Raw genomic sequence first — 25,488 nt, 5'->3', positions numbered from 1 at the left:
TAAAATAGCCTTTTATTTCAGTTTTTCTTGGTTGGGTTCAATTATATTCAGTTTTGGGCCTAATCAACCCAAGATTATGGAGTTTCTATTGCTGTCGCTATCAAGGGTTATGGATGGTGACTTTGGAAAAATATAGACTTATGCTTCTAGTAGGGGAAAGAAGAGGGCTGACAAACTTGAAACCCCAAGATCACTAATTCTTCTGGTCTATGTTTTTGAAGCCACTCTCGTTTTTAAGTCAAACCATTGAAATTCCAGTTTTCAAAGCCCAATATAAGAATCTATGGAAAGTATAGAAAGGGCAGGAAAACATGCAGGACGATTTTGTATTCCCCTTAAAAGGAAACGAGTTCCCCCTGTTTCTAGAGAATCTGTTTTTGAGTGAAGATAGTTTTTAAGGAGCTCCAGTCAAGCTGACCAGTGATCAAAGCAGGTGTTCAGTGTCACAGTTAAAGCAGAAACTCCATAATGACAGTTGTTTTATCAACTCTTATATAATACATTATAACATGTTTCATATTAAATTCAGTACTGTTTATCACATCAGTTTAAAGTAATGGAATAAACTGTTAACATACTGGGCTAATAAGTTACTTTTAAAATTTGTAAACAGATCTTTAAAGACCTACATTGATTTGAAAGGTATTCGTTTCCGACACTATACATGCAAATGGGTTAAACATTTCAAAATTTATACTTCCTCAGAAGTGTGCGGAAACTGGAATACCAATTAGATATAGGTTAATTAATAATTAACCATGGATGGATGTTGTTTGGAAACACAAGGTCAATTAAGTGAAAATAAAGAACCAGCAAATTTTCTGTCAACTAAACCTGCCATTCTGTCTGTCCTCACTTCTCACCCTTTTCATCAAGCCAACAGGGGGCCAGAAGCCATCAAAAAATGAAGGGAATAAGGCTGGGAGCTGCTCCCTTTAGTAAACTTAAAAAGGAATAGATTGTAGTAAGGACAACATTAGTCCTTTAAGAAGGGAACATCAGTGATGAAGAAAATACAGAAAGGTTCAGGACAAAGAAGCTCTTTTGGTTTGGAAGTAGGATCAGAGATCAAAAGCCAAGGGGTCAAATGTTAAGAGTGAGTGTGTAATGGGGAGATTACACCTAAAATGTAAGTTATTTTCCAAAAGTAGGCAGTGAAGACAGGAGAAGAAAATGTTTGGCAATATAGGTATTGAGGAAGTTTTGTGGTGGCTATTGTTGTTTACCTTTGGGAAAATCATATATTTGTGGAAAAAAGGGGAAATTGTTGATAAAAAAAAGTTTAGGGAAGTTTTCAATGAAGTTTATGATGGTACAAAGCTCCAGAGGAATTAAGAAGGTTTGTGCAATAGGCCAAATGTATAGACAAATAATGAGATTATCTAAGATACTATACATCCTTTTGTCAAATGGGAACATTATGGGTTATTTTTTCTTATACAGTTACATTTTCCAAATTTACCATAACTGGTAATCTAACAGAAATAGAAGTGAGGACAATATCTGTCTCCTAGATCACTTCAGCCTCCGAGAAGCACTTCTCACAGACAGAAAGGATGGGAGAAAAAGAAGGGAAGGTGTCTAGAGATTGGTGAGGAGGGAGGTTTTTAGTATTAGGCTTCGCTTACTGAGTTGCAGTGATTAATTCCATAGAGTAGATGAGTTTATATACTCAGAATAAATGTGGCAGAAGAAGGATCAAAGATTTAATATTGGAAAAATAACTATAGACGGAGACTGTACCTAACTAAAAAAGCAAGATAAAAAATCATATAAAGGTGAATCGAAGCATAAAGCGTGGGTGCAGAATATAATTGCTTTGGTCAAATTAATACTGGACAGACAACAATTATATGAAGGGTTTACTTGCCCTCCCCTTGATTTTACTTGTTCAATATCAACTTTAGATAAATTCTAATGCCTTCAGAAAGTATCATTTTACAGAAGAGTATGTATATTCATAATATGTCTTTTCTAATTGTGTATTTATATTTTTATATCATGCTTATTATTTAGAACTGAAGGTGAAACAATTCTGGCATGAACTATGGAATAGATTTTTTGAAGCATTGATTTTCACTGGAGACAGAAGTCTTGATACTAACAATGCCCCAGACCACTAGACAGGAAAAGAGTAGATGGTGAGGCACTTCATTAATAGAATGATAACTAGTTCTTCATGCACAGAAACCATTAAGAAGACTTTTTGTCAAATTTATCACCTTGTGGTAGATAAGAATAAATCAAAACTCAAGGATAATTGCCATTTCTCAGAAATAGCTCCCATTTGTTCCAGCCATATAGTTTCCTTTTATGATTCCTTTTGCTGTTATTAAATAAAATGCATGAAAAACTAATATTATCTAAAATTTTCCACATTTGAGTGTAGAAACCAGTTTAAAATAATTTCGAAAGGAAGAGTCTCATCAAAACTTCTGGTGCCTAAGTATTTATGAAGAGATAAATATAACTATTTAGTATTCATTTGGAATGAGAACATATTTTTAAAGGTTTTCATTGACATTGCTGTTTGACAAACATTCCTAGCATCTCTATCCAAGGTATAAATATGGCAGGTTTATTTATAAATAATATAAATTGATGCATTCTATGAAATAAGCCCCTAATTAACTTTAAAATTGGCTAATTTGGCAATTATTTGGCTTACCTAAGAGAATGTTTACTGTAACTTAAAATTTGCATGCATTCATGTATATGCCTCAAATGATTATTAAATATTTTTAAAAAACAGAAATGTAGATACATTTATAAAACATTAAATAACGTTGATCCTTATTATCTTAATGTTTATAAAACACTAAAATATTTGTCATATTGACATATATTATTATATATATTTTACACTTAATATTTATGATACATTAGAAAAACACTTATAATCTATAAAATGTTAAACAAGAGGCATTGCAATATTTTATTTGATGCATGAAATTGAGATGCTAAATATTTCCAGAGCATTGATAATAGAATTATTTCATTCAGGAAAACAAACATTATTATAAACGATTGATCTCATGACTTAATTTACATTTAAAATTCTTTTAAAGTATTTGAATTTTTCCCTAAACGATTTTAAAATCTAGTCTGAGTTGGATAACTAGATATTGCTATTTGGTGTATCATGTGGTGATGATATGTTGATTTTTCTAAATAACCTGAGCTCTACCTGAGAAGCATTATATTGATAATACTATTTTATCTCAACATTTTAAAAAATCTATAAACTTTAAATTGTTCTGTCATGGTAAAATATATATAACAGAAATTTTGCTATTTTAAGTGTACTATTCAGGGACATTATGTACGTTCACATTGTGTAGCCATCACTACCATCCATCTCCAGAACTTTTTCATCAATGCCTTTTTGTTTATGTGCACTGTCAGAAGTGCATATTTGTGTCTTTATGTTATGTATTCACATGTGCATTTTTAGGATTCATATGAAAACAATTGAATGAGAATGGGATTGCATGCCTGAGTTACTTTCTTTTTTTCTTTTATCCACTATCCTGATATTTCATGCTCTATGATTCTGTCCTAGCTTCTGTCTGGGAAATCTGATGAAGTGCTGAGAGAACTGACACTTTCTCAAGATTTTTAGTTCAATTATCACCTTTTGATTAGAGATTATTATCGTCAAGCTTACTTCCCAAATAAAACCTCATCCACCCTGACTGATATTTATTCTTTTCAGTTTTTAAAAAAAAAAAATGTGTTAGTGTTTTAAAGCCCCATAGTAAAATTAAAGCATGGGTCAGACTTTATATTTTGAGCTAATTCTTTATATAAACTACTATGTACATATTTACAATGTTTTATGGCCTGAGCATGCCTTTGACTTTAATTCAGAGAAAAGTCTTACATGATTTAGACACTTCAGTCAGTGCTGGTGAGATAAAGACAGAAGCTCTTTTTTTCTTCAAGAGTGAAATAGGAAATAGACAATTATTAAGATTAAACAACACGTGCCGTTACCACTTTTGTAATATTTTACATATATGCAGTAAAATTACATGACTAAAAATGTACTGCAGACAATAGTTTCCTTGTATTCTGCCTTGTCACACTTCACGAGAACTCTGTGTGAACTCCACTTGCCTTATTTTAGAAACCATGGAACGCACACATCTGCAGATAGAACTAAGACTATTTGGTCTTGAAAGGAAAATACTCCAGGGGGATGTGGTACATGCCTTTCGGAAGTTGTAGAGCTGTCATGTAGAAGAGGAGCTAGTTGTATTCTCTGCTGCTCCAGAGGGCTATCAATGGCATGATTTACAGGAAGAAAGAATTTTGATTTCATTAAGAAAAAAAGATGTTAATGATTGTCCATAAATAAGAGGGGCACGCACCTCATGAGATTGTGAGCTTCATATTACTGGAAGAGTTAAAGCAGGTAATGAGTGATAAGCCAGTGGTGCTGGATTTGGGTATGGATTTCCTGGATTTGGGTAAACTGATGCACATTTACTTATAACCAATGACCTGGCAGGTCCTGTGCTACCAGGATACTGAGATGCATCAAGCCGATCCTCAAATAGATCCCCACCTACTTGGGGGAGGACATCAGGTCCTCAGAAGATTACATTTGGGTTTTCTAGGATACTGCTCTATGATACATAGTGTGACTACTAGGCACTAGATATAGACTCATGAGAGCGGGGAAACTCCTGAGAAAAGAACTTTTGGGGAAGTGACTTCTAAATCTTAAAGAATAGTTAAGGCATGTTATAGGTGCAAAGTCGGACCATACTATCTTTAAATTTTCTTCCTACCCAAGATAACCTGATAACTCTTCCTGTCATCAAAATACATTATTGGCAACAGTTTTTTAAAAAGTATACACTTTATCTGTGTAGTCATGAACACCGTATTTTTAATAAAGCTTAGGAATGTACTAGCTTTTAAAACAATCTATTACAGAAGCAATAGGAAACTAATTCAGTATAGAATTTCAGTTAGAATGACCAATACAGTCCTATGAAGATGACTTTGATGACAGATATGAAGGAAGTAGAGCAGCTGTTTATGGTTACATTTTGGAAAGAACATTTCCAGCAGAGGGAAGAGAGGGTTAAAAGCTCTAGTGAACAAAGGAGGGAGTTGTGGAAGATAAGATCAGAGAGTTAAGATCAGGGAGTGGGAAGATGGAGATTATGTGAGGTCTTTAATCTGAGCGACCTGGATAATCTCTGAGGATTTCTGATTGGAAGGGCTCTGTGACCACTTCATGCTCAGACCTAACCACTGTGACTGCTCTTTTGAGAACAGACTAGTGGTCTAGGTCTCCTCTGGACTCTAATCCTCAGTGAATGGAGAATGCAGCCATTCATCCATTGTTCATTCTACCTTTCTGTATCTATCTCTACCTATGTATATCTATCTATCTATCCATCCATCCATCCACCTAATCTATATGAATAGTCTCAAATTAATAATTAGCATTTTTCCAGCTTTATTGAGATATAATTGGCATATAGCACTGTGTAAGTAAGTGGTATACAATGTGTTGATTTGATACACTTATACATTGCACAGTGATCACCACCATAGTGTTAACCACACCTCCATGAGGTCACAGAATTACCATTTCCTTTCCATGATAAGAACTTTTAAGAACTACTCTCTTAGCAACTTTCCAGTATATAATACAGTAATATTAGCTGTAATCATCATGATATACATTCTATCCTTATAACCTATCCACCTAATAACTGTAAGTTGTGCCTTTTGACCAGAATCTCCCCATTTCCCCCACCCCACAGCCCCTGGTAGCCACCAACCTACTCTCTGTTTCTATAAGTCCTCAAGTTTCATCTATGTTGTTGCAAATGGCAGGATTTTTTTTTCATCCTCATGTCTGAATTATTGAATTATAATTATTGAATTATAATTCCATTATATCACACCTTCTTTATCCAATCATCTGTTGATGGACACTTCTGTTGTGTTCATATCTTGGCTACTGTGAATAATGCTGCAATGAACATGGAGCACAGGTATTTCTTCAAGATCTTGTTTTCTCTTTCTCTTGATACATGCTCAGAAGTGGAATTGCTGGATCATATGGTAGCTCTATTTTTTACTTTTTTTTAAGGAACCACCATACTATTTTCAATTTACATCCCTACCAACAGTGCACAAGGGTTCTCTTTGCTCCACATCCTTGCCAATACTTTTTATCTCTTGCTCTTGAATTATTGATAACAGCCATACTAAAAATCATAAGGTGATATGGATCTCATTGTAATTTTGATGTATGTACATTTCCCTGACGATTATTGATGTCAAGCACCTTTTCATGTAACTATTGGCCATTTGTACGACTTCTCTGGAAAAATTTCTATTCGGTTTCTCTGCCCATTTTTAAGTAAGATTTTTTTTGTTTGTTATTGAGTTGCATGAGTTCTTTTATGTTATGGATATTAACTCCTTATCAGATACCTGATCTGCAAATAGTTTATCCCACTCCATAGGTTGCCTTTTCATTTCTGTCTATTATTCCTTTTGCTATGCAGAAGCTTTTTAGTTTGATGTAGTCTTACTTGTTGATTTTCAAGATGCCTTCCCAGAGAGTTTATTTATCTTTGAAAACCACTATCTCGCTTCTCTCCCACTCTGTGGTCTTATTTTATACCATCCCTCCCAACAGTGGTAGGCTGCAGCCACATGGACCTCCAAGTTCTATTCTTGTATGCTTTGAAGAAGTAGTGCTCTCATCCTTTTCATCCCTGGGATACTCCTCCCTGGGTTCTTTCTAAGTCGGCCTCTTCCACTTCTCTGGGATTGCAGTCTTTCCTCAGAGAGGACATTTCTGATACTACCTTCAAGAGGACTTTCTTTCATTTTCCTCATAACACCAATCACCATCTGAAATTAGCTTAATCATTTAAGAGCTTCTTTATGACCTCCTCACCACTTTACAGGAACACACACCCATGAAATGTACATTCCATGAAAGAACCTTATACAGAGACTCTATCAATTATTTTCCCAGATGAAGACAGATGATATCCAGTTGGGCAATTTGAGATTAGTTTAATAAAAGGACTCTTTATTAAAGTGCAAGCAGACTGTAGGGAAACCATAAGGGATAAGGCCGAATCTGGAGAAGAAATAAGAAGTGGATGCAGTTACCACACTGGGGATGAAGGAATGAGGGTGTTCTAGAGACACAGGCAGAGACCATGGCAAGAGAAAGTGTGGCATATGGGGGATCCATGGAAAGAAAAACCCAACCTCATTCTCCTTCTACCATCTAATCTCCTGTCAATTGGCCCAGGGCAACCAGAAACCAGAGAGCAGAGAGAAGTCTAGAAAAGTATATATAGTGGAATTGGAGGGGCAGATGGAAGCGTCTTCGCCATTATACCCTTAAACCTAAGAACAGTGCCTGAATGAAACATATTTTAGTACAAGTGTTGACTGAATCTATTGTCCCATGTTTCAATCCTGCAGTTAAGCACTCAATTCAAGAAAAAACTCAGATAAAACCAAATCCTCGATTATCACATGTAATATTTCATGATTTTTCATGTATAGTATTGCATTATTTTCATCTCAAAAAGTTTTCATCAGCATATTTAACCCATTTTTACGAAATAAGCTGAGATCCACCAAAACTAAGGGACTTGCCTATAGCACCAAGGTGATTGCAAAGGGAGAATATATCCCCTGGCAGATTAGTATCCTTTGGTACTATAAGGTTTTATAACCTTAATTTAAGGTTATAACTCTCTCAACCATACATTTCCATTCATATTGGCAGAAATAAAATCTATTTTTCTCATTCTTAATTTTGCTCTAATTATCTTGCATATGTTGGAAAGTTCATCAGGTACAAGACCATACCAGTATTCAATGTAAACTTGCTTATCTACTCTTTTTTTTTTTCCCAAAAAATAGGATTTATTTCATAATTATTTCAAATTAATTAGTGTTTGTGGTATCACTACTGTGGAGTATCTGTGAAGTATTTATACTGTTTTATAAAATGTATGTTTTTTCTTTTTAATCTTAAACTATTATCATACACGGTTGTTGCTGTATCTTTATATACAAATACTGAAAAATAGAGATGGATACTTGAACCTAAATCTAAGATCTGAAATGACAGAATGTAGCATTTCCTTCGGATGGTTACATTTTGCTATGGAAGCACTTTAGTCCAGTCCTTTTCAAGTTTCCTCCTTGCTCAAGACCAGGCAATCCATTTTCATTTGTTTGGTTTTAAATGTTAGGAAGTTTAGAAACAACCAGTGGCCACAAGAAGAGTAACTTTTTGAATAGGAGATTCCCGACCCCCCACCTCCAGGTTTTTTCAATAGACCACAGTATTTAAGGATTCTCTACTCACAATGAACTTTGTTGTCTGCCTGATTCCCCAGATTCAACTCTAAAAAAATTCTAGAAATGCAGTATTTTATTTCTCTGGGACAGTGGCTCTTAATGAAAATGGTGGTGGGAAGGGGAAGCACATCATGGTCATCAGAGGAGATTTCCTTTGAAATTACATGCACAACCCTTTCCTCTCTAAATTCTAATATACAGTCTCCCAAAGGCAGCATTAAACTAAAAGGATGGCTGGAAGCGGCGGCTAGATCCCCTATCAGACACAAAATGGAGGAGGAGTGCAGGGCAGTTAGGGGTATTGATGACAATTATATCAAATCATCAGAAAAAAACTCTAGTCTTAAATAAGTCTGATAATGCTTATTTGCTCTCTTTTTTATAAAATCAATGTTTTACATATGTATACATATATCATAAAATTTATATATCAAACTTATATTTGTAAATTATATTGAAAATTTTCATACCAGAAATTAAGTGAGTGGAGTATGAAATATACCTATATACTTACTGGAAATGAACTGAGTAAAGATAAATCTGGTCAACAACAGGAAAATATAGTATGAGTATGAATTAAACCCAGGCATTTATCTAGAAAATATAAATATTATAAGGCAGGCAGAAGTCATGTAGCTTAAGGCATGTAGGACCAAGCCACTGAGATACAGAGATGAAGAATCTTAGTTAAGACACTTGGAAATGAAACATCAGAAATCCAAGCTGAAGAAAGGACAAACAGATTGAAGTAAAAGGGTGTCAGTAGCAGTGCATGAATAAAATAGCAGGAGAAAAAATGGAACTTGCCTTTTTTGCAACAATTCTCTGCCAAGGGCCAAAAGAAATTTCAGATTGTAGTTAAGTCTGAATTAGCAAAAGAACAGCATTAGGTAAGTACAGATAAAATAAGGATGTATATTCAGTTTGTGCTTAGGATTCTATATTTTGTGTTGATAATTGATATTAAATTTGTTATTCATATATGCCTTATTATTTAAGAAATAATATCAAAGACACATGGGTTTAAGACAAATTTTCTGCAATCTCTCCCTAAAATCATTAGGTATAGATTGGAATTTGTTATAAAATGTATTCACAATTTACCTGCAATAAATCCAGAAGGTTTTAGTTGTTACACTATGAATAAATATAAATGTAAATGCAGACATAAATATAAATATAAATTAGTTCTACACTCAAACACAAGAACAGAAAATGAGTAGACTATGTAAATATGCATAAATATCATGACTCATGATTATAAATTATTTATAGGGACTTCCCTGGTGGTCCAGTGGTTAAGACTTTGCCTTCCAATGCAGGGGGTGTGGGTTAAATCCCTGGTTGGGGAGCTAAGATACCACATGCCTCGTGGCCAAAACACCAAAACATAAAACAGAAGCAATATTGTAACAAATTCAATGAAGACTTTAAAAATGGCCCACATCAAAAATAAATGAATAAATAAATAAATAAATAATTTATAGATTCCTTCCTTCATTTAGCCAGTCATTCCACTAGTTAGATGGTCAACACATTCTTATTGAGTTTTTTCTAAATGACAAGCACTCCATTAGAGGTTGTAGTATAGTCACTTGGTGACAAGAGAGACAAAATCCCTGCAATGGCAAAGCTTAATAAGATCTAAGTAAAAAAACCTGTGGCTAATATAGATAAGAGGAATCCTGAAAGACAAAATAAAATACACAAAGGAGATATTCAAGTGTTCAAAGAAGCAAAGTAATATATATGTATCCCCAAAAATAGATAAGAATGAAGAAGAAGATGACATTCTTTAGAAACCACTTAATTTTTTTACTATATATCTAAAATATATATTGTCTAACAATTTGATTATTTTTTAAAGGTAGGATCATTCTGTATAAATTATGTCTAACTTGGTTGACTCAGTGAATGATGACCATTTTTTAGAGCCAGTACATTGTTCCTTAACCATATTCCACAATGCTGCACAGCATTTCACTATATGGCTATTACCACAATATATTTAATTATATCCTAACCATTGGATGTTTTGGGTGTTTCACTTTTTAATACACAGAATTTTTGTTAGCATGTTTTTTTTTTTGCTAATGAATCTAGATAGAATCATTTTCTTGTTGTGGACTATTTTATTTTGGAAAACTCACCGTTTGTGATATTTATCTTTTATTTTTTTCCCCCCTTAAGGTGTTATTAGAACAGCTTTGCCAAACATGGACAGGGAAGTCAAAGAACAATACCAAGTCCTCATCCAAGCCAAGGATATGGGCGGACAACTGGGAGGGTTAGCTGGAGCAACAATAGTCAACATCACCCTAACAGATGTCAACGACAATCCACCTCGATTCCCCAAAAGTATGTTCTTTCCTGTTCAGTCGAAATCAGTGCAGCTTTTTAAAAAATGTCTTACATTTCATTGAATGTTACAGGAATTGCAGTAATTTTCCAGACACTTTTTGTCTTTAGGAAGCAGAAGCTAAAAATTAAATGTCCTCAGAATTACATTTTTCCATTAGAATCATGCATAGTGTGATTTTAAATTTATTTATTTATTTATTTATGGCTGTGTTGGGTCTTCGTTTCTGTGCGAGGGCTTTCTCCAGTTGCGGCGAGCGGGGGCCACTCTTCATCGCGGTGCACGGGCCTCTCACTATCGTGGCCTCTCTCATAGTGTGATTTTAATAGAAAAAAATATAAATGAGTCAATAATTGTACGAATCATGTTATCAATTCTTATAAAAGTAAAATATTCACAATAGGTTGGGATCTTGTCTAATTTCTTACTAGTTGAAAAAGTAATATAAATATGAAAAGTACAATGTAATTTAAGATTTATGACATATATGCCACTGTACTATTTGTTATATCATATAATTAGCATAAAATTTTCTGCCTTCACTTTATCAATTATATGTGTTGAATCATTTCTGTATACTTCCCTGGAGATATCAGATGACATTGCAGTGATGCCATTTCTCTACTTTAGTTGTATTTTATTTTAGTTTTGCAGTAGGTGAAAATTGCTACACTCTCTATGATAATAGAATAATTCACACCTATATCTTCTCTGTAACTCTATATTTCTTATTGAAAATGAATACTTCTCACTTGTGTTACATCCAGTTTTCTTTTGCAGTATTACATTTAACACCAATAAGTACCTGTTCGATTTCTGGTACATTTTCAAGGATTATAGTTCAGTGTTCCTAGGACTTAGAATACAGAAACTGTTTCTTCCATTGCTTATATAAGTAATTTGATGAAGTCACTAGACACTCATTTGCACGAACAGTTTTAAAGAACAAAACAAAGCAAATCATTTTCCTCTTCTAATTCCAGGAGAGTTTGAGTTTATCTACTAAAGTATATAACAATGAGAATATTTAACTAAATGGATATTTTATTCTTTTAGCTGTGTGGTTTTACATAATTTACTACTTTGTCATTTTTTTTCTTAAAATTATCAACCTATATTTTCTTATGGAAATATCCTTACTTAGTGATCAGAAAGTCAGTGTACTGAACAAATGTTATAAAAGTGGCAAGTAGAAATCATTTGCTAATTCTTTTGCTAATTCAGACTTTAGCAACTGAGATGTATATGACAAATGGCTAGTAAATAATAGGTTATGGCTAATAACACAGAGTCCTAGAGCAACACTTTCCTTGCTTTCTATTCAGGGAAACTGAAAAAATATAAATAAATATTTCAAAGGAAAAAGAAATAATGCATTTGATTCTCTAGAATGTGGCATTAATAAGAACATGTTCTCACCTCAAAAATACTGATTTTTAACAATTTTACTGCTTATTTGTGGCAATCAATAATAGCTAATTGAGGAGACTAGTTTGAAAGATTGTTCTACTTTTACATAAAAGGTGACATTGTACATTTGAATTCTGTTTTGTATTTGTGCATAAAAAATATGTTCAGTTCAGAGTATAAGAAATAGCAGAGATCTTCCTAGGTAGTGTCAGTATTCTTTTTTTTTTTATTTTTATTTATTTTTGGCTGTGTTGGGTCTACGTTTCTGTGCGAGGGCTTTCTCCAGTTGCAGCAAGCGGGGGCCACTCTTCATCGCGGTGCGCGGGCCTCTTACTGTCGCGGCCTCTCCGTTGCGGAGCACAGGCTCCAGACGCGCAGGCTCACTAATTGTGGATCATGGGCCTAGTTGCTCCGTGGCATGTGGGATCTTCCCAGACCAGGGCTCGAACCAGTGTCCCCTGCATTGGCAGGCAGATTCTCAACCACTGCGCCACCAGGGAAGCCCAGTGTCAGTATTCTTATTCACAAGGATGATAGTGAGGTTTTTCAGATGAAGAGTATAAAACTCAACCAGTGGAAGGAAACAACTTCTGGGTATGGATGAAGGGTAATTTGCAAAAGTTTGAACAGCCATCCAGACAAATAGGCTGGAGTGCAACAAGGAAATGAAAACATCTTAATGGGAGAGAAACTACAGTATGGTTAGGGAACCAAGATGGCATGCTCAGGTCCCAGGGAGACAGGAAGATCAATTCCAGATCTTATCTAGTGAAAAGAATCTGTACAAAGCAGCAGGCTTGTTTGGAATTTATTCGAAGTTGAATCTGTAGATCTAAGAGTAACTAGATGAGACCCACTAGGAAAGATTATGGGGTTAAGGGCATTTGAACTGTTAAAGCATTTTCATGCTGTGTCAGGAACTTTATCATTTTCATATTTCCTTTCCTCAGAAACACTCTGAGATCTTTATTTTCCACATCTTACTGTTAAGAAAACTGAGACTTAGATTAACCTGCCCAAGATCAACAAAACTGGCAAAGGCTTTTTTTTTATTCTAAAGTTCAAATTTCTTCTAGTTTAACATATGAAAATGAAAAGATATTCTTTTCTTTTACCTGCCACTCTGAAACCATATTTTTTTAACACGTCTGCAAAAGAGTCACAAGACATATGCTGAATTGTCATCATAAACAGAAATGAGAGGGTAGAAGGAATATACCAAATAGATCACTGTGATCTAATTATTTTCTTCTTGTGTTACATGCATATTCGAAATATAGCCTGAAAGTATAATAGGTGAGAGATATTTTTGAATCATAAGAAAGAAGAGGGTTTTCACATTTTCATGAATAAAAAATTAATCCCCTTGAAATCTTACATGCCTTTGTGTCAAGCCCTTTTTACTGTACTGTCATTTTGAATTATATCCTTCAGAGGAAAAAGACAGAATACATTTATAAACAGAAAAGCCACCTCTTTAGAAGCCAGTGCTCTTTCTGCAGGAATATTTCTCACATGGATCAATTAAACTGAAAATATGACATGAAATGACAAACTGAAATAATAACTTTTGAATGTAAAAGTCAAGAAAACATATATTTCATACATAATATAACTTAACAAGAGAATTTCCCACAGCTAGCTATATTTGTTCATGTCTGTTAGGCAATTATACTGAAAAAAAAACTTCCTTCAGACGAACTTCATGGAGCTCCATTTTTTTTCATTGCTTAAAAATGCACAAGATAATTTCTTAAAATTTACTAATCATAATTCGTTTTGGCTTTGTGTGTGTACATATGCATGTGTGACATTGTTAAGCACCCATTTCCATCCATTTCCTTCTATAAATCTGTTAGAAATGAAAATAAAATTAAATGTCATGGCCATTTGTAGGATGCAAGAGTAGATAGTTTGCTGTTTAACTGTTGCAAAATAGATGGTCCCTGAGGCATCAGAATTTCCTGCCAATTTCATTTGATGATGGTGACAATGATATTTACTAATAAGTTACCATGTGTCATGCATTATGCAAACTGATTTGCATATATATTCCCATTTAGCTTTACAATGACTGTGTAGTATTTTCTCAATTTTAGAAATAAAAGAACAAGAGTATATTATTAATAAAAGTTAAGTAACTTGTCCAAGATCACACAGCTCCTAGGTAGGAGAACCCAAGACCTAATCTTATGAAGGGACTTCAGAACTTTTTATCACTTTCCCTCTTGAAAGGCAATTTGCCTTTAATGCCTGTGTTTTGCCCCAAAAGTCCTACAGAGAGAACTGTTGACAAACAAAGGAGGGAATACTGTTTCAGAAATAGAAATAATACCAGGCATGTTAAAAGAGCTCTACCTGCAGTCATATAAAAACAAAATATTTTCTTTGTAAAATCTTTTACATATAGTCATATAGCTTCCATCTATGATAATCAAGGACATCCATAGAGGATTTCCATCTGTCAAAATAAGCTACAGCAAAATGCTGATGGTTTCCATTACTTGAATTATAAATGACAAAACCATCTAACAAGCTGATGTAAATTATACATTATGAGATCAAATCAATTAAGTGATGTGGTTAATTCACATTAGGCAAAATACTTCTCTCACTTGTCTCTTCTCTGTAATAGTCTTGTAATGAATAAGAAAACAACTTAGGTGAAATAAAGCCCTTCATAGTTTACGTAAAAAGGGATAATTTGTAGGAAACGTAAAGAAGTGTTTGCTTCTTTTTCCTTTCTTTTTCAATATAATAAGCATTTAAGAGAACTGTTTGTATGGTAAATGGATTCGAATGCAGAAAATAAGACATTAATATTTATTTTAAGACAATTTCTTAGTCATAAATAAAACAGTATTTCAAAGTAAGTCTGTTTTTTGGGAATTCCTTGGCGCTCCAGTGGTTAGGACTTTGAGCTTTCACTGCTGTGGCCCAGGTTCAATCCCTGGTTGGGGAACTAAGAAGATCCAGCAAACCAACTGCGGAGCGAGGCCTAAATAAATAAATTAATAAATAAATAAACAAAATAAAATAAGTCTGTTTTCATCAAATGCCTACCAAACATGTTTATATTGACTGTTTCTAGTTATAGGACAATTGATTCAGTTATGTCAATAAAATATTATTTGTACAATAGTTATTTTCTAAAACATATAATTGTATCCAATATTATACCTAGAACCATGAACCCAATTATACCCAGATGGGGCCACAAAGTCTATTTCTCTTTGTTTACCATTTGCCATCTTTATACCTGGAAAACGATAAGCTTTGATACTGAAATTTACTTGGTAAAACCATGTAATAAGTCATTCCGAATACAGAATTAAAGAGTAATTGAATTTTGACAGCTACTCAGATCCAGCCTTAGAAAATGTACCATCACGTTCTGCCAGGTGTCCAAAGTTTGATTGTCATGGGGATGACTGAGATTGACTACTAAAGATACAAGTTCATGTGTTAAGTTTATTTTTAGATATACTATTTGTACATATTTATATTTTAATATTTATTTATAAATATATAATTTGAGAATTCAAAACTTTATATAGATTTATATATTTATTTAAATAATATCATAGGAGAAAATTTTTCCTGGATTTTGAGTGCCCAAGATATGCCTGAATATGTAAATGTGTGTATGCTGAGAATCACTTCGGTCCTTTTCACAATCTCTTTCTGTGACTGTTAGGAAGTGAATTATGTACAGATGTCTCCTCTCAACTTATCTGGACACTCTGGCCAAGGGCCTGCTTCCTACCTGCAGATCAAGTACAAATAACTGTTAACACCCTCAGCATGTTTCTAAACGATGTCTCTGAGGCAAAGGTGGAATTTCTGTTCTTATCACTGCCTCCAATATGCTATTTTAGGTGAAAGAATGAGAAAGAGAAGTTGGTGGCAATTACTCTGAAAGAATACCAAAAGAGGCATGACTAAAATAATGGGTCTTATGTGAGCTCCACTTCTATTTAAATGAGAATGAGTACTTCAGCTTCACTCAAATATTTGAGGTTGGAAGGGTGGCGTGGACCAACTGGTCTGCAAAGTTAACTGTATAGATCAAATGTAAGTTAAGGCTTTCCTTAATTGGAACTGGGTGTCGGTTTTAAATAGTAACAAAAAATTAATATATGAGGGTGTTAATGATATAAATTCATATTTGTTTATGTTTCTCAAACTTAGTACTGGTGCCGATTTGCATCAACTTTAATACACAGTTTAATTCCCATAATTAAATTGTATTTAAGTAATTTCAAACACATAACACTTTTCTAGCATTCTCTGACAATTTTACTTAGTCTGTGGCTTTTAGGTCAGTACCTACCAAAGATACGAATATGACAAAAAATTAGATAAGTTGCTCTTTGATATTGTATGTATGTATGATATATGAAAATTAGATATGCTCCTCATTTGGGAGGAAATGTTTAAAAAGCATTGAAAATCATAAATTTTAAGGGTTAAAAAATTATACAAAGTGTTTATATTCAGGTATCTTCCAGTTCTCACATAGAATGTGGGCATGAGTCATATTTGATGACTCTTATTTCTATTCTTGAAAAATAAGCCAAGACACATTATAAAACTAGGTTTTTACTAAGTGGAATAAACACTTCAAGTTTAATTCCCAAATGGGCCTTTGTCTACTTCAATAAAAATAAATAAGAAATAACTATTTCCTGAAGATAAGGCATGTAATGATAATCTGGGACTTACTCACAGTGGCTCTCCCAGTGGTTCTCAAATTGTATTGGCCTTAGGAATTCCTTGGGATCTTATGTCCCAGTGATGGAAGTTCTGCATCAATTGATGTAGCTTAGACACAGAAATCTGAATTGTAGATAAGTGTTCCAGTAGATTGTGATATAGATACTCTGCAGGGCACAATTTGAAAATCTGTGATGAAGGAGCAAGTGTTGATTCTCTGAGAAGGCTTTTTCATTATTCATTAACTAGAGGTAATGAGTTAATTATTTTGTACCTCATGAGAATTTTTTGATTCATGCAAAATTCCACCTATTTGGGTGGAGACTGAGTATTAAAATGTAGTCATTTTAAACTAAGTATTTTGAAAGTTTATTTTTTTTTAACATATTAAGCACTCATATACAGTTGTACGTCTTGTTTAGAAGTTTTCCAAAGAGTTTACGGATGTCAGATACTGATGCTTTAAGGCTGAACTCAAACTGGATCAAAGTGAATACAATTTGAAGGCAAGCTCAGTGAAAAACTTTGCACTCCCAGTTCTCCAATGAGAAGGGATTAGTGAGTTTCACTAGACTCTATGTGGGCAGATGTAAGCAAATAAAAAATAACAGAAACAGAATGTTTAAATAATTTTTCAGTGCTATAATTATCATTATTCACATCATATTGTGCTTTGCTAATGAGTATATGAGTCCTTTTAAAATAGTGCTGACACTTTTTGATGACTTATTTCGTTCTGTTTCCCATGTGGGAAAGTATAAAAGATTATAGCCTGGTTGCCCCATTGCCCCATTAGCAGACTCTCAGAAGAATTATGCTTATGAGCTGGATGGCTAGTGACCTTCTTGAGGTGGCAGTTATAATCATAATACTATTTTAAACAATTTTACCCAGAGTAAAGGATATATGCTATGATTGTTAATATCATTTCCCCAGTTTTCTTAAAATGCTTAAGTTTATTTTACTATTATTTCAGTCTTTGAAAATCACATTATAGTCACTTAAAAATTCCTGCCACACAAATGGGACCTAATGAAACTTAAAAGCTTTTGCACAACAAAGGAAACCATAAACAAGACGAAAAGACGACCCTCAGAATGGGAGAAAATATTTGCAAATGAAGCAACTGACAAAGGATTAATCTCCAAAATATACAAGCAGCTCATACAGCTCAATATCAAAAAAAACAAACAACCCAATCCAAAAATGCGCAGAAGACCTAAATAGACATTTCTCCAAAGAAGATATACAGATTGCCAACAAACACATGAAAGAATGCTCAACGTCATTAATCATTAGAGAAATGCAAATCAAAACTACAATGAGATATCATCTCACACCGGTCAGAATGGCCATCATCAAAAAATCTACAAACGATAAATGCTGGAGAGGGTGTGGAGAAAAGGGAATCCTCTTGCACTGTTGGTGGGAATATAAATTGATACAGCCACTATGGAGAACAGTATGGAAGTTCCTTAAAAAACTAAAAATAGAACTACCATACGACCCAGCAATCCCACTACTGGGCATATACCCTGAGAAAACCATAATTCAAAAAGAGTCATGAACCACAATGTTCATTGCAGCTCTATTTACAATAGCCAGGACATGGAAGCAACCTAAGTGTCCATCAACAGATGAATGGATAAAGAAGATGTGGCACATATATACAATGGAATATTACTCAGCCATAAAAAGAAACGAAATTGAGTTATTTGTAGTAGGGTGGATGGATCTAGAGACTGTCATACAGAGTGAAGTAAGTCAGAAAGAGAAAAGCAAATACCGTATGCTAACACATATATATGGAATCTAAGAAGAAAAAAAAAAGGTCTTGAAGAACCTAGGGGGAAGAGGGAATAAAGACGCAGACCTACTAGAGAATGGACTTGAGGATATGCGGAGGGGGAAGGGTAAGCTGGGAAGAAGTGAGAGAGTGGCATGGACATATATACTCTACCAAATGTAAAATAGATACCTAGTGGGAAGCAGCCGCATAGCACAGGGAGATCAGCTCGGTGCTTTGTGACCACCTAGAGGGGTGGGATAGGGAGGGTGGGAGGGAGGGAGACGCAAGATGGAAGAGATATGGGGATATATGTATATGTGTAACTGATTCACTTTGTTATAAAGCAGAAACTAACACACCATTGTAAAGCAATTATACTCCAATAAAGATGTTAAAAAAAATTCCTGCCACTTTTATACAATCAAATATATGTATTTATTCATACTTGTTCTTGATTCTTAAGAGATATGAATTGAATAATACTATATTTACTTTTCTCAGTCAACAGTGCACTCTATAAGACAAATATCTATATGTATAAATATATTACAACCACAGTAAAATTCCATAATAGGAATATGATCATAATAATTATTGGCATAAATAGGATACAGTTATTAGATCTAGCTGGGATTATTAGGAAATATGAAGGATATAGCATTTAAGAAGAAATGTATAGTAAGAATTTAACAGACTGAAAGAGAGAAGGTTGGTTGCAGAGTGCCGTAATCCTGAATTATACACATGTATTTATGTATGTATGTGTGTGCTTTTTTGTAGAGAGGCAATATCATAAATCGATATGTTTAAAAAATAACTTTGTTAAGTTGGTAAACACTGAAGTAGAGAGAAGATGTGGCACAAACCCAGGGCAGTTGTTTGGAATAAACAAACAGAGCCAGAATTGAGAAATACACAGCAGCAGAATGCAAAGGACTTTGTGATCTATTGGATTCAGAGATAAGTAAGATAAAGAGCATGTGAAGAAATTATTTAAGTAGGAGATGGTTTTTCTGTTGATATGCTGAAATTTGAGTGGAAATGAACAAATGATGGCTGAAAATATAGGGAGCCTCAACGAGAAGTCAGAGTCAAAAAAACACTTCCGAGAGACATTTAATGATAGAAGTGACAAATGAAACTTGAGGCATGGATGGAATTAATCAGATTAAAGAGGGCATAATTCTTTAATTTTGAATGTAAGAAAACCCAGGAGGGTGAATGAACAAAGGTAAAAGAAGAACCTTAAAAATCACCACCTCAAACCTTTAATACATATATTTCTGACAATGGTGTATATTTTTAACCACAGTTGTGAAGGTATCCTAAATTCTCATTTATGTCACATGGTTTAAATCTATTTCATATTTGCCTTATTATTGGTCTTAGCATTTATATAGGCAAAGAAATTAGACTTACACAGTATTTATGAGAGTTAAACACGATATAAATAATACTAAAACCATGGAAACAAAATATTTTGCACATATCTATCTTACTAACAAATATTGGACACAATAAACTATATCCTTTAATGAATTATGTTTCATGGATTGCTAGTTTTATAGAAAAGTAAATGCAAAAATGGCTATATCATTTTTTGTATGTATAAAGGGGATAAAAAAATTAAACTCTTCCCTCAAGCAGCTCTGTGTATAATGGACAATTATACTATTTGAAGTAAAATGAATGATAGACTTATGCACACAATGATATGCAAATGTGTAAGATGGGCACCAAATCATTACAGAGCAGATCTGAGAGGATGTAGAAGGAATTAATATCAATATTGATTTCTGAAACCTCTAAGAAGAGTTAGCCAGTGGAACAGCAAATGTGTACCAAAATATTTTAGACCATTGAAAAAACATAATGTATTATTTAACGAATCATGAAAACATGGAAGTGCAAAAACAAGAAAAAATTTCATCAAAAAATGACTTGAAGTTGTCCTTGAAAGAATGAAGAATAGAATTTATGTAAAGGGGGATGAGGAGCAGTGGGAAAATGAAACATTTTACGCATAAGCAACAAGATAGGGAAGAGATATGTAGTGTTCAATTATAAAATACAGTCAATTAATGAAAATTTAAACCATTGTATACATACATTAATGCATTAACATATGAATATTTAGAAATAAAATTTGTAGATCAATGAACTTGGTGCTATTGAAAAAATTAATTTTGGTTAAGTTTATTTTCTAGACTAGTCTCACAATGTTACAAACAAATCTGTGAAAAATCAAACTTTTGGTTAAATAAGTATTCCCAGGTGAATTTGAATTTCAAACATTTTTCAGGCCTAGTTTGTAAGATGTTGAATATATTTATAATTTATAATAAAACCTCAGATGTGGCCCATTTTTGTGAAATTATTGGGCAATATCAATGAGAATTATCCATCTACTATGTTTTGTTAGGTGGGTCAGAAATTACATAGACAAGGACAAAAGAAAGGTTTACATGATTAATGGAAGTTTTAAGGGAATATTCAATGTACTCCATAAAATGAATGTACAACGGAAGGTTATTGATGCACTTGAAACGTTGTGCTCTCTTGCCAAGATCTACATCATGTTTACTATGTAATGGAAGTAGTGGTTGTATAAATCACATATATTAAAAATACATATTTTTGAGAATCAGGAAACACTTTTTATTCTGACAATCATTAAGTAATATAAATGGATTTTTGTTTCATAGTTCGTTTGGAATTGGTTTGGTTGGAATTTTCAATACTGGCAAGTGAATGACGAGACAGGGAAAGCCTGTCAAGCCATCCATTTCCAAACTGAAGCCCCATCTGCATTGGCCCAGTTTGGCTTGGGGGTGGACTGACAGACAGGAGAAGTCTTAATTTTGCATATGGATCAAAACACTAATTAATATGATATACTGGAAATTTCTGATTTCCAGATCTAGATTTTGGTAATTAAAGGCAACATAAGACTATTATTTGAAGATGAGCAGAGAAGGCAAAGCATACTTGCAATGAAGAAAGTCTAAAGGAACAGTGGGAGACAAAGGGGAAAAAAAGGGTTTTATTACATCTTGCATGTTGTACACTTTTAGACTAATGGTAACATGATGTGGGAGAGTCTAAAAGTTCAGGAAGCTGAGTTATCCCCTCGATGATATTATTTTTTTTCTGTGAAATATGAGACAAGGTCATGTGAGATATGGTTTTTGCTTTTATTACCTTTTTATTTCCTATAGATAAGGCAAGATCATTTTGTGTGCTATTATACTTGCTTAAGTAATTAAAACACTAAAATATTTATAAAGCAACATTTTACTTCTCTGTAATTAGATGGTAAATTACACACACACACATATACACAAGATCACTATTTGAACAATTTAATGTCTGACTTCAATCACTGAATCAACAGTTTTATAGTAATATGTATTTATTTTCTAAATTTTATTTATTTATTTGTTTTTGTTTACGAAGTTTTTTTTACTTATTTTTTTATTTTTTAAAAGTGTACAATTTGGTGCTTTTTACTATAGACAAAAAGTTGTGCAACCATCTCTACTATCTAATTCTAGAATATTTTTATCACTCCAAAAAGAAACCACATACCCATGAGCAGTTATTCCCCAGTTCCTCTCAATTGCATCCTCCACTCCCATGCATAATTTTATCTACTTTCTCTCTCTGTAGATTTGCCTATCTGTACACTCCATAAAATGGAGTAATACAATATGTAATCTTTTATAACTAGCTTGTTTAACTTAGCACAGTATCTTTAAAGGTTAATCCATTTTGTAGCATGTATCAAAAAATAGTTCACTTTTATAAATTGACATATATTTGATATACAATATTATGTTAGTTTCAGGTCTACAGCATAGTGATTTGACATTTAAATTCATCACTAAAAGATCACTACAGTAAATCTATTGACCATCTATCCTCATACAAAGCCATGACAGTACCATTGATGATATTCCCTACTCTGTGCAATATGACACTGTGATTATTTATTTTATAACTGGAAGTATACACCTCTGAATTCCCTTCACCTATTTTGCCCATCCCCACCACCTTCTTCTCCTCTGGAAACCACCCATTGTTTGTTCTCTGTATCTATGAGTCTGTTTTTGTTTTGTTTTTTCTATTTTGTTTTTTAAATACCAAATATAAGTGAGATCATATGATATTTGTCTTTTTCTGTCTGGCTAATTTTACTTAGTATAATACCCTCTAGATCCATCCATGTTGTAGCAAATGGCAGGATTTCATTCTTTTTATGGCTGAGTGATATTCCATTGTATATATGTACCACATCTTCTTTATCCATTCATCTCTTGATGTTCATTTAGGTTGCTTTAATTTCTTGGTTATTGTAACTAATGTTGCAATTAACATATGGGTGCATATATCTTTTTGAATTAGTGTTTTTGTTTTCTTTGGGTATATATCCAGAATTGAAATTGCTGGATCATCAACACTTATTTTTTGGCTTTTTGATGATAACCATTCAGACAGGTGTGGGACAATATCTCATGGTTTTGATATTTATTTCCCTAATGATTAGAGTTGTTGAGCATCTTTTCACGTGCCTGTTGGTCATCTGTACTTCTTCGGAAAAATGTCTTTTCAGGTCCTATGCCTATTATTAAATTTTTTTTTTTTTTTTGAGTTTATGAGTTCTTCAGGTATTTTGGGTATTAACCCTTTACTGGATATATCATTTGGAAATATCTTCAATTCAGAAGTGTTTTTTTTTAAATTTTTTAATAGTCCCATCTACTTATTTTTGTTTTTGTTTCCCTTGCTGGAGGAGGAGACAAATCCAAAGAAATATTGCTAAGATAGATTTCAAAGAGCACACCACCTATGTTTTCCTCTAGTAATTTTGTGGTTTCAGGTCTTAAATTTAAGTCTTTAATCCATTTTGAGTCTATTTTTGTATATCATGTGAGAAAGTGGTCCAGTTTCATTATTTTTCATGTACCTGTCTAGTTTTCCCAGCACCATTTATTGAAGAGGTGATCTTTCCCCCACTGGATATTCTTGTCTCCTTTGTTGTAGATTAATTTACCATAAGTGCATGGGTTTATTTCTGGGGATTCTCTATTCTGTTCCATTGATCTACTGATCTAACAATACCATTGACCTAACAGTACCATACTGTTTTCATTACTGTAGCTTTGTAGTAAAGTTTGAAATCCATGAGCATGATACTTCCAGCTTTGTTCTTCTTTCTCAAGATTTCTTTTGCTATTAGTGGTCTTTTGTGGTTCCATACAAATTTTAGGATTATTTGTTCCAGTTCTGTGAAAAATGCTATTTGTATTTTAATAAGATTACATTAAATCTGTAGATTGCCTTGGGTAGAATATTTAACAATATTAATTCTTCTAATCCATGAGCATGGTATATCTTTTCATTTGTTTGTAAGTTTTCAATTTCTTTTATCAATGTCTTTTAGTTTTCAGAGTACAGGTTTTCACCTCCTTGGTTATACTTATTTCTAGGTATTTTATTCTTTTTGATCGAATTGTACAGAGGATTGTTTTCTTAATTTTTCTTCCAACAGTTATTATTAGTGTGTAGAAATGCAACAAATTTCTGTAAATTAATTTGGGATCCTACATCTTTACTGAATTAATTTATTAGTTCTAATAGTTTATTTTTTTTTTCTGGTGGAGTCTTCAGGATTTTCTATGTATAAGATTATGTCATCTGAAAAGAATACCAGTTTTATGTCTTCCTTTCTAATTTGGGTTTCTTTTACTTATTTTTCTTGTCAGATTGCTGTGGCTAGGACTTCCAATACTATGTTGAATAAAAGTGGTGAGAGTGGGCATCCTGGTCTTGTATCTGATGTTAGAGGAAATGCTTTCACCTTTTTACCATTGACTATGATGTTGGCTGTGGGTTTGCCATATATAGCTTTTGTTATGTTGAGATATGTTTCCTTTACACCCACTTTGTTAATAGTTTTTATCATAAATGAATGTTGAATTTTGTCAAAAGCTTTTTCTGCATGTATTGAGATAACCATATGATTTTTATCCTATGATAATGTGATGCATCACATTGGATAATGTGATGCATCACATTGATTGATTTGTGGATTTAGAACCATACTTGCATTCCTGGTATAAATTCCACTTGGTCATGGTGTATGAACCTTTTAATGTATTGTTTAATTTGGCTTGCCAATGTTTTGTTGAGGACTTTTGCATCTATGTTAATCAGGGATATAGTCCTGTAAATTGATGCTGGCCTCACAGAATGAGTTTGGAAGAGCCCCTTCCTCTTCAATTTTTTGGAATAGTTTGAGACAAATAGGTGTTAACTTCTTTAAATGTTTGTTAAAATCCACTTGTGAAGCTGCCTGGTCCTGGACTTTTGTTTATTGGGAGTTTTTTGATTACTGATTACACTTCATTACTAGTAATTGGTCTGTTCAGATTTTCTATTTTTTTCTGATTCAGTCTTGGAAGAATGCAGTGCTTCTAGGAATGTATTCATTTCTTCTAGGTTGTCCAATTTTTTGGCATATAATTTTTTGTCATAATCTCTTATGATCCTTTGTATTTCTGTGGTGTCAGTTGTAACTTCTCCCGTTTCACTTTTGTTTTTCTTCATTTTAATTTCTTTTTTTCTTGATGTGTCTGGCTAGAGGTTTATCAATTTTATTTATCTTTTCAAAGAACTAAATCTTAGTTTCATTGATTTTTCTTTTCTTTTTTTTTTTTTTTTAGCCTCTATTTCCTTTATTTCTTCTTGGCTCTGTGCTATCTTCTTCCTTCTAGTAACTTTAAGTTTTGCTTATTCTTCTTTTTCTCATTCCTTTAGGTGTAAAGTTAGATTGGTTATTTGA

At 33.3% G+C, this 25,488-nt stretch overlaps 1 protein-coding gene across 1 annotated transcript in view; it reads left to right on the top strand.

Annotated features, from left to right (window-relative positions):
• CDH12 (cadherin 12) overlaps positions 1 to 25,488 on the top strand; it is a 1,005,439-nt gene that overhangs the window by 914,610 nt on the left and 65,341 nt on the right. Inside the window, exon 7 of the mRNA XM_007188231.2 lies at positions 10,561 to 10,728. Coding sequence (XP_007188293.2) covers positions 10,561 to 10,728 — 168 coding nt within the window. The remainder of the gene's footprint in view (positions 1 to 10,560; positions 10,729 to 25,488) is intronic.

This window comes from Balaenoptera acutorostrata, chromosome 2 (genome assembly GCF_949987535.1).
Source record: "Balaenoptera acutorostrata chromosome 2, mBalAcu1.1, whole genome shotgun sequence".
Lineage (NCBI taxonomy): Eukaryota > Metazoa > Chordata > Mammalia > Artiodactyla > Balaenopteridae > Balaenoptera > Balaenoptera acutorostrata.
Note: the sequence above shows the minus strand (reverse complement) of the source record. Positions and strands in the feature narration are given on the sequence as shown.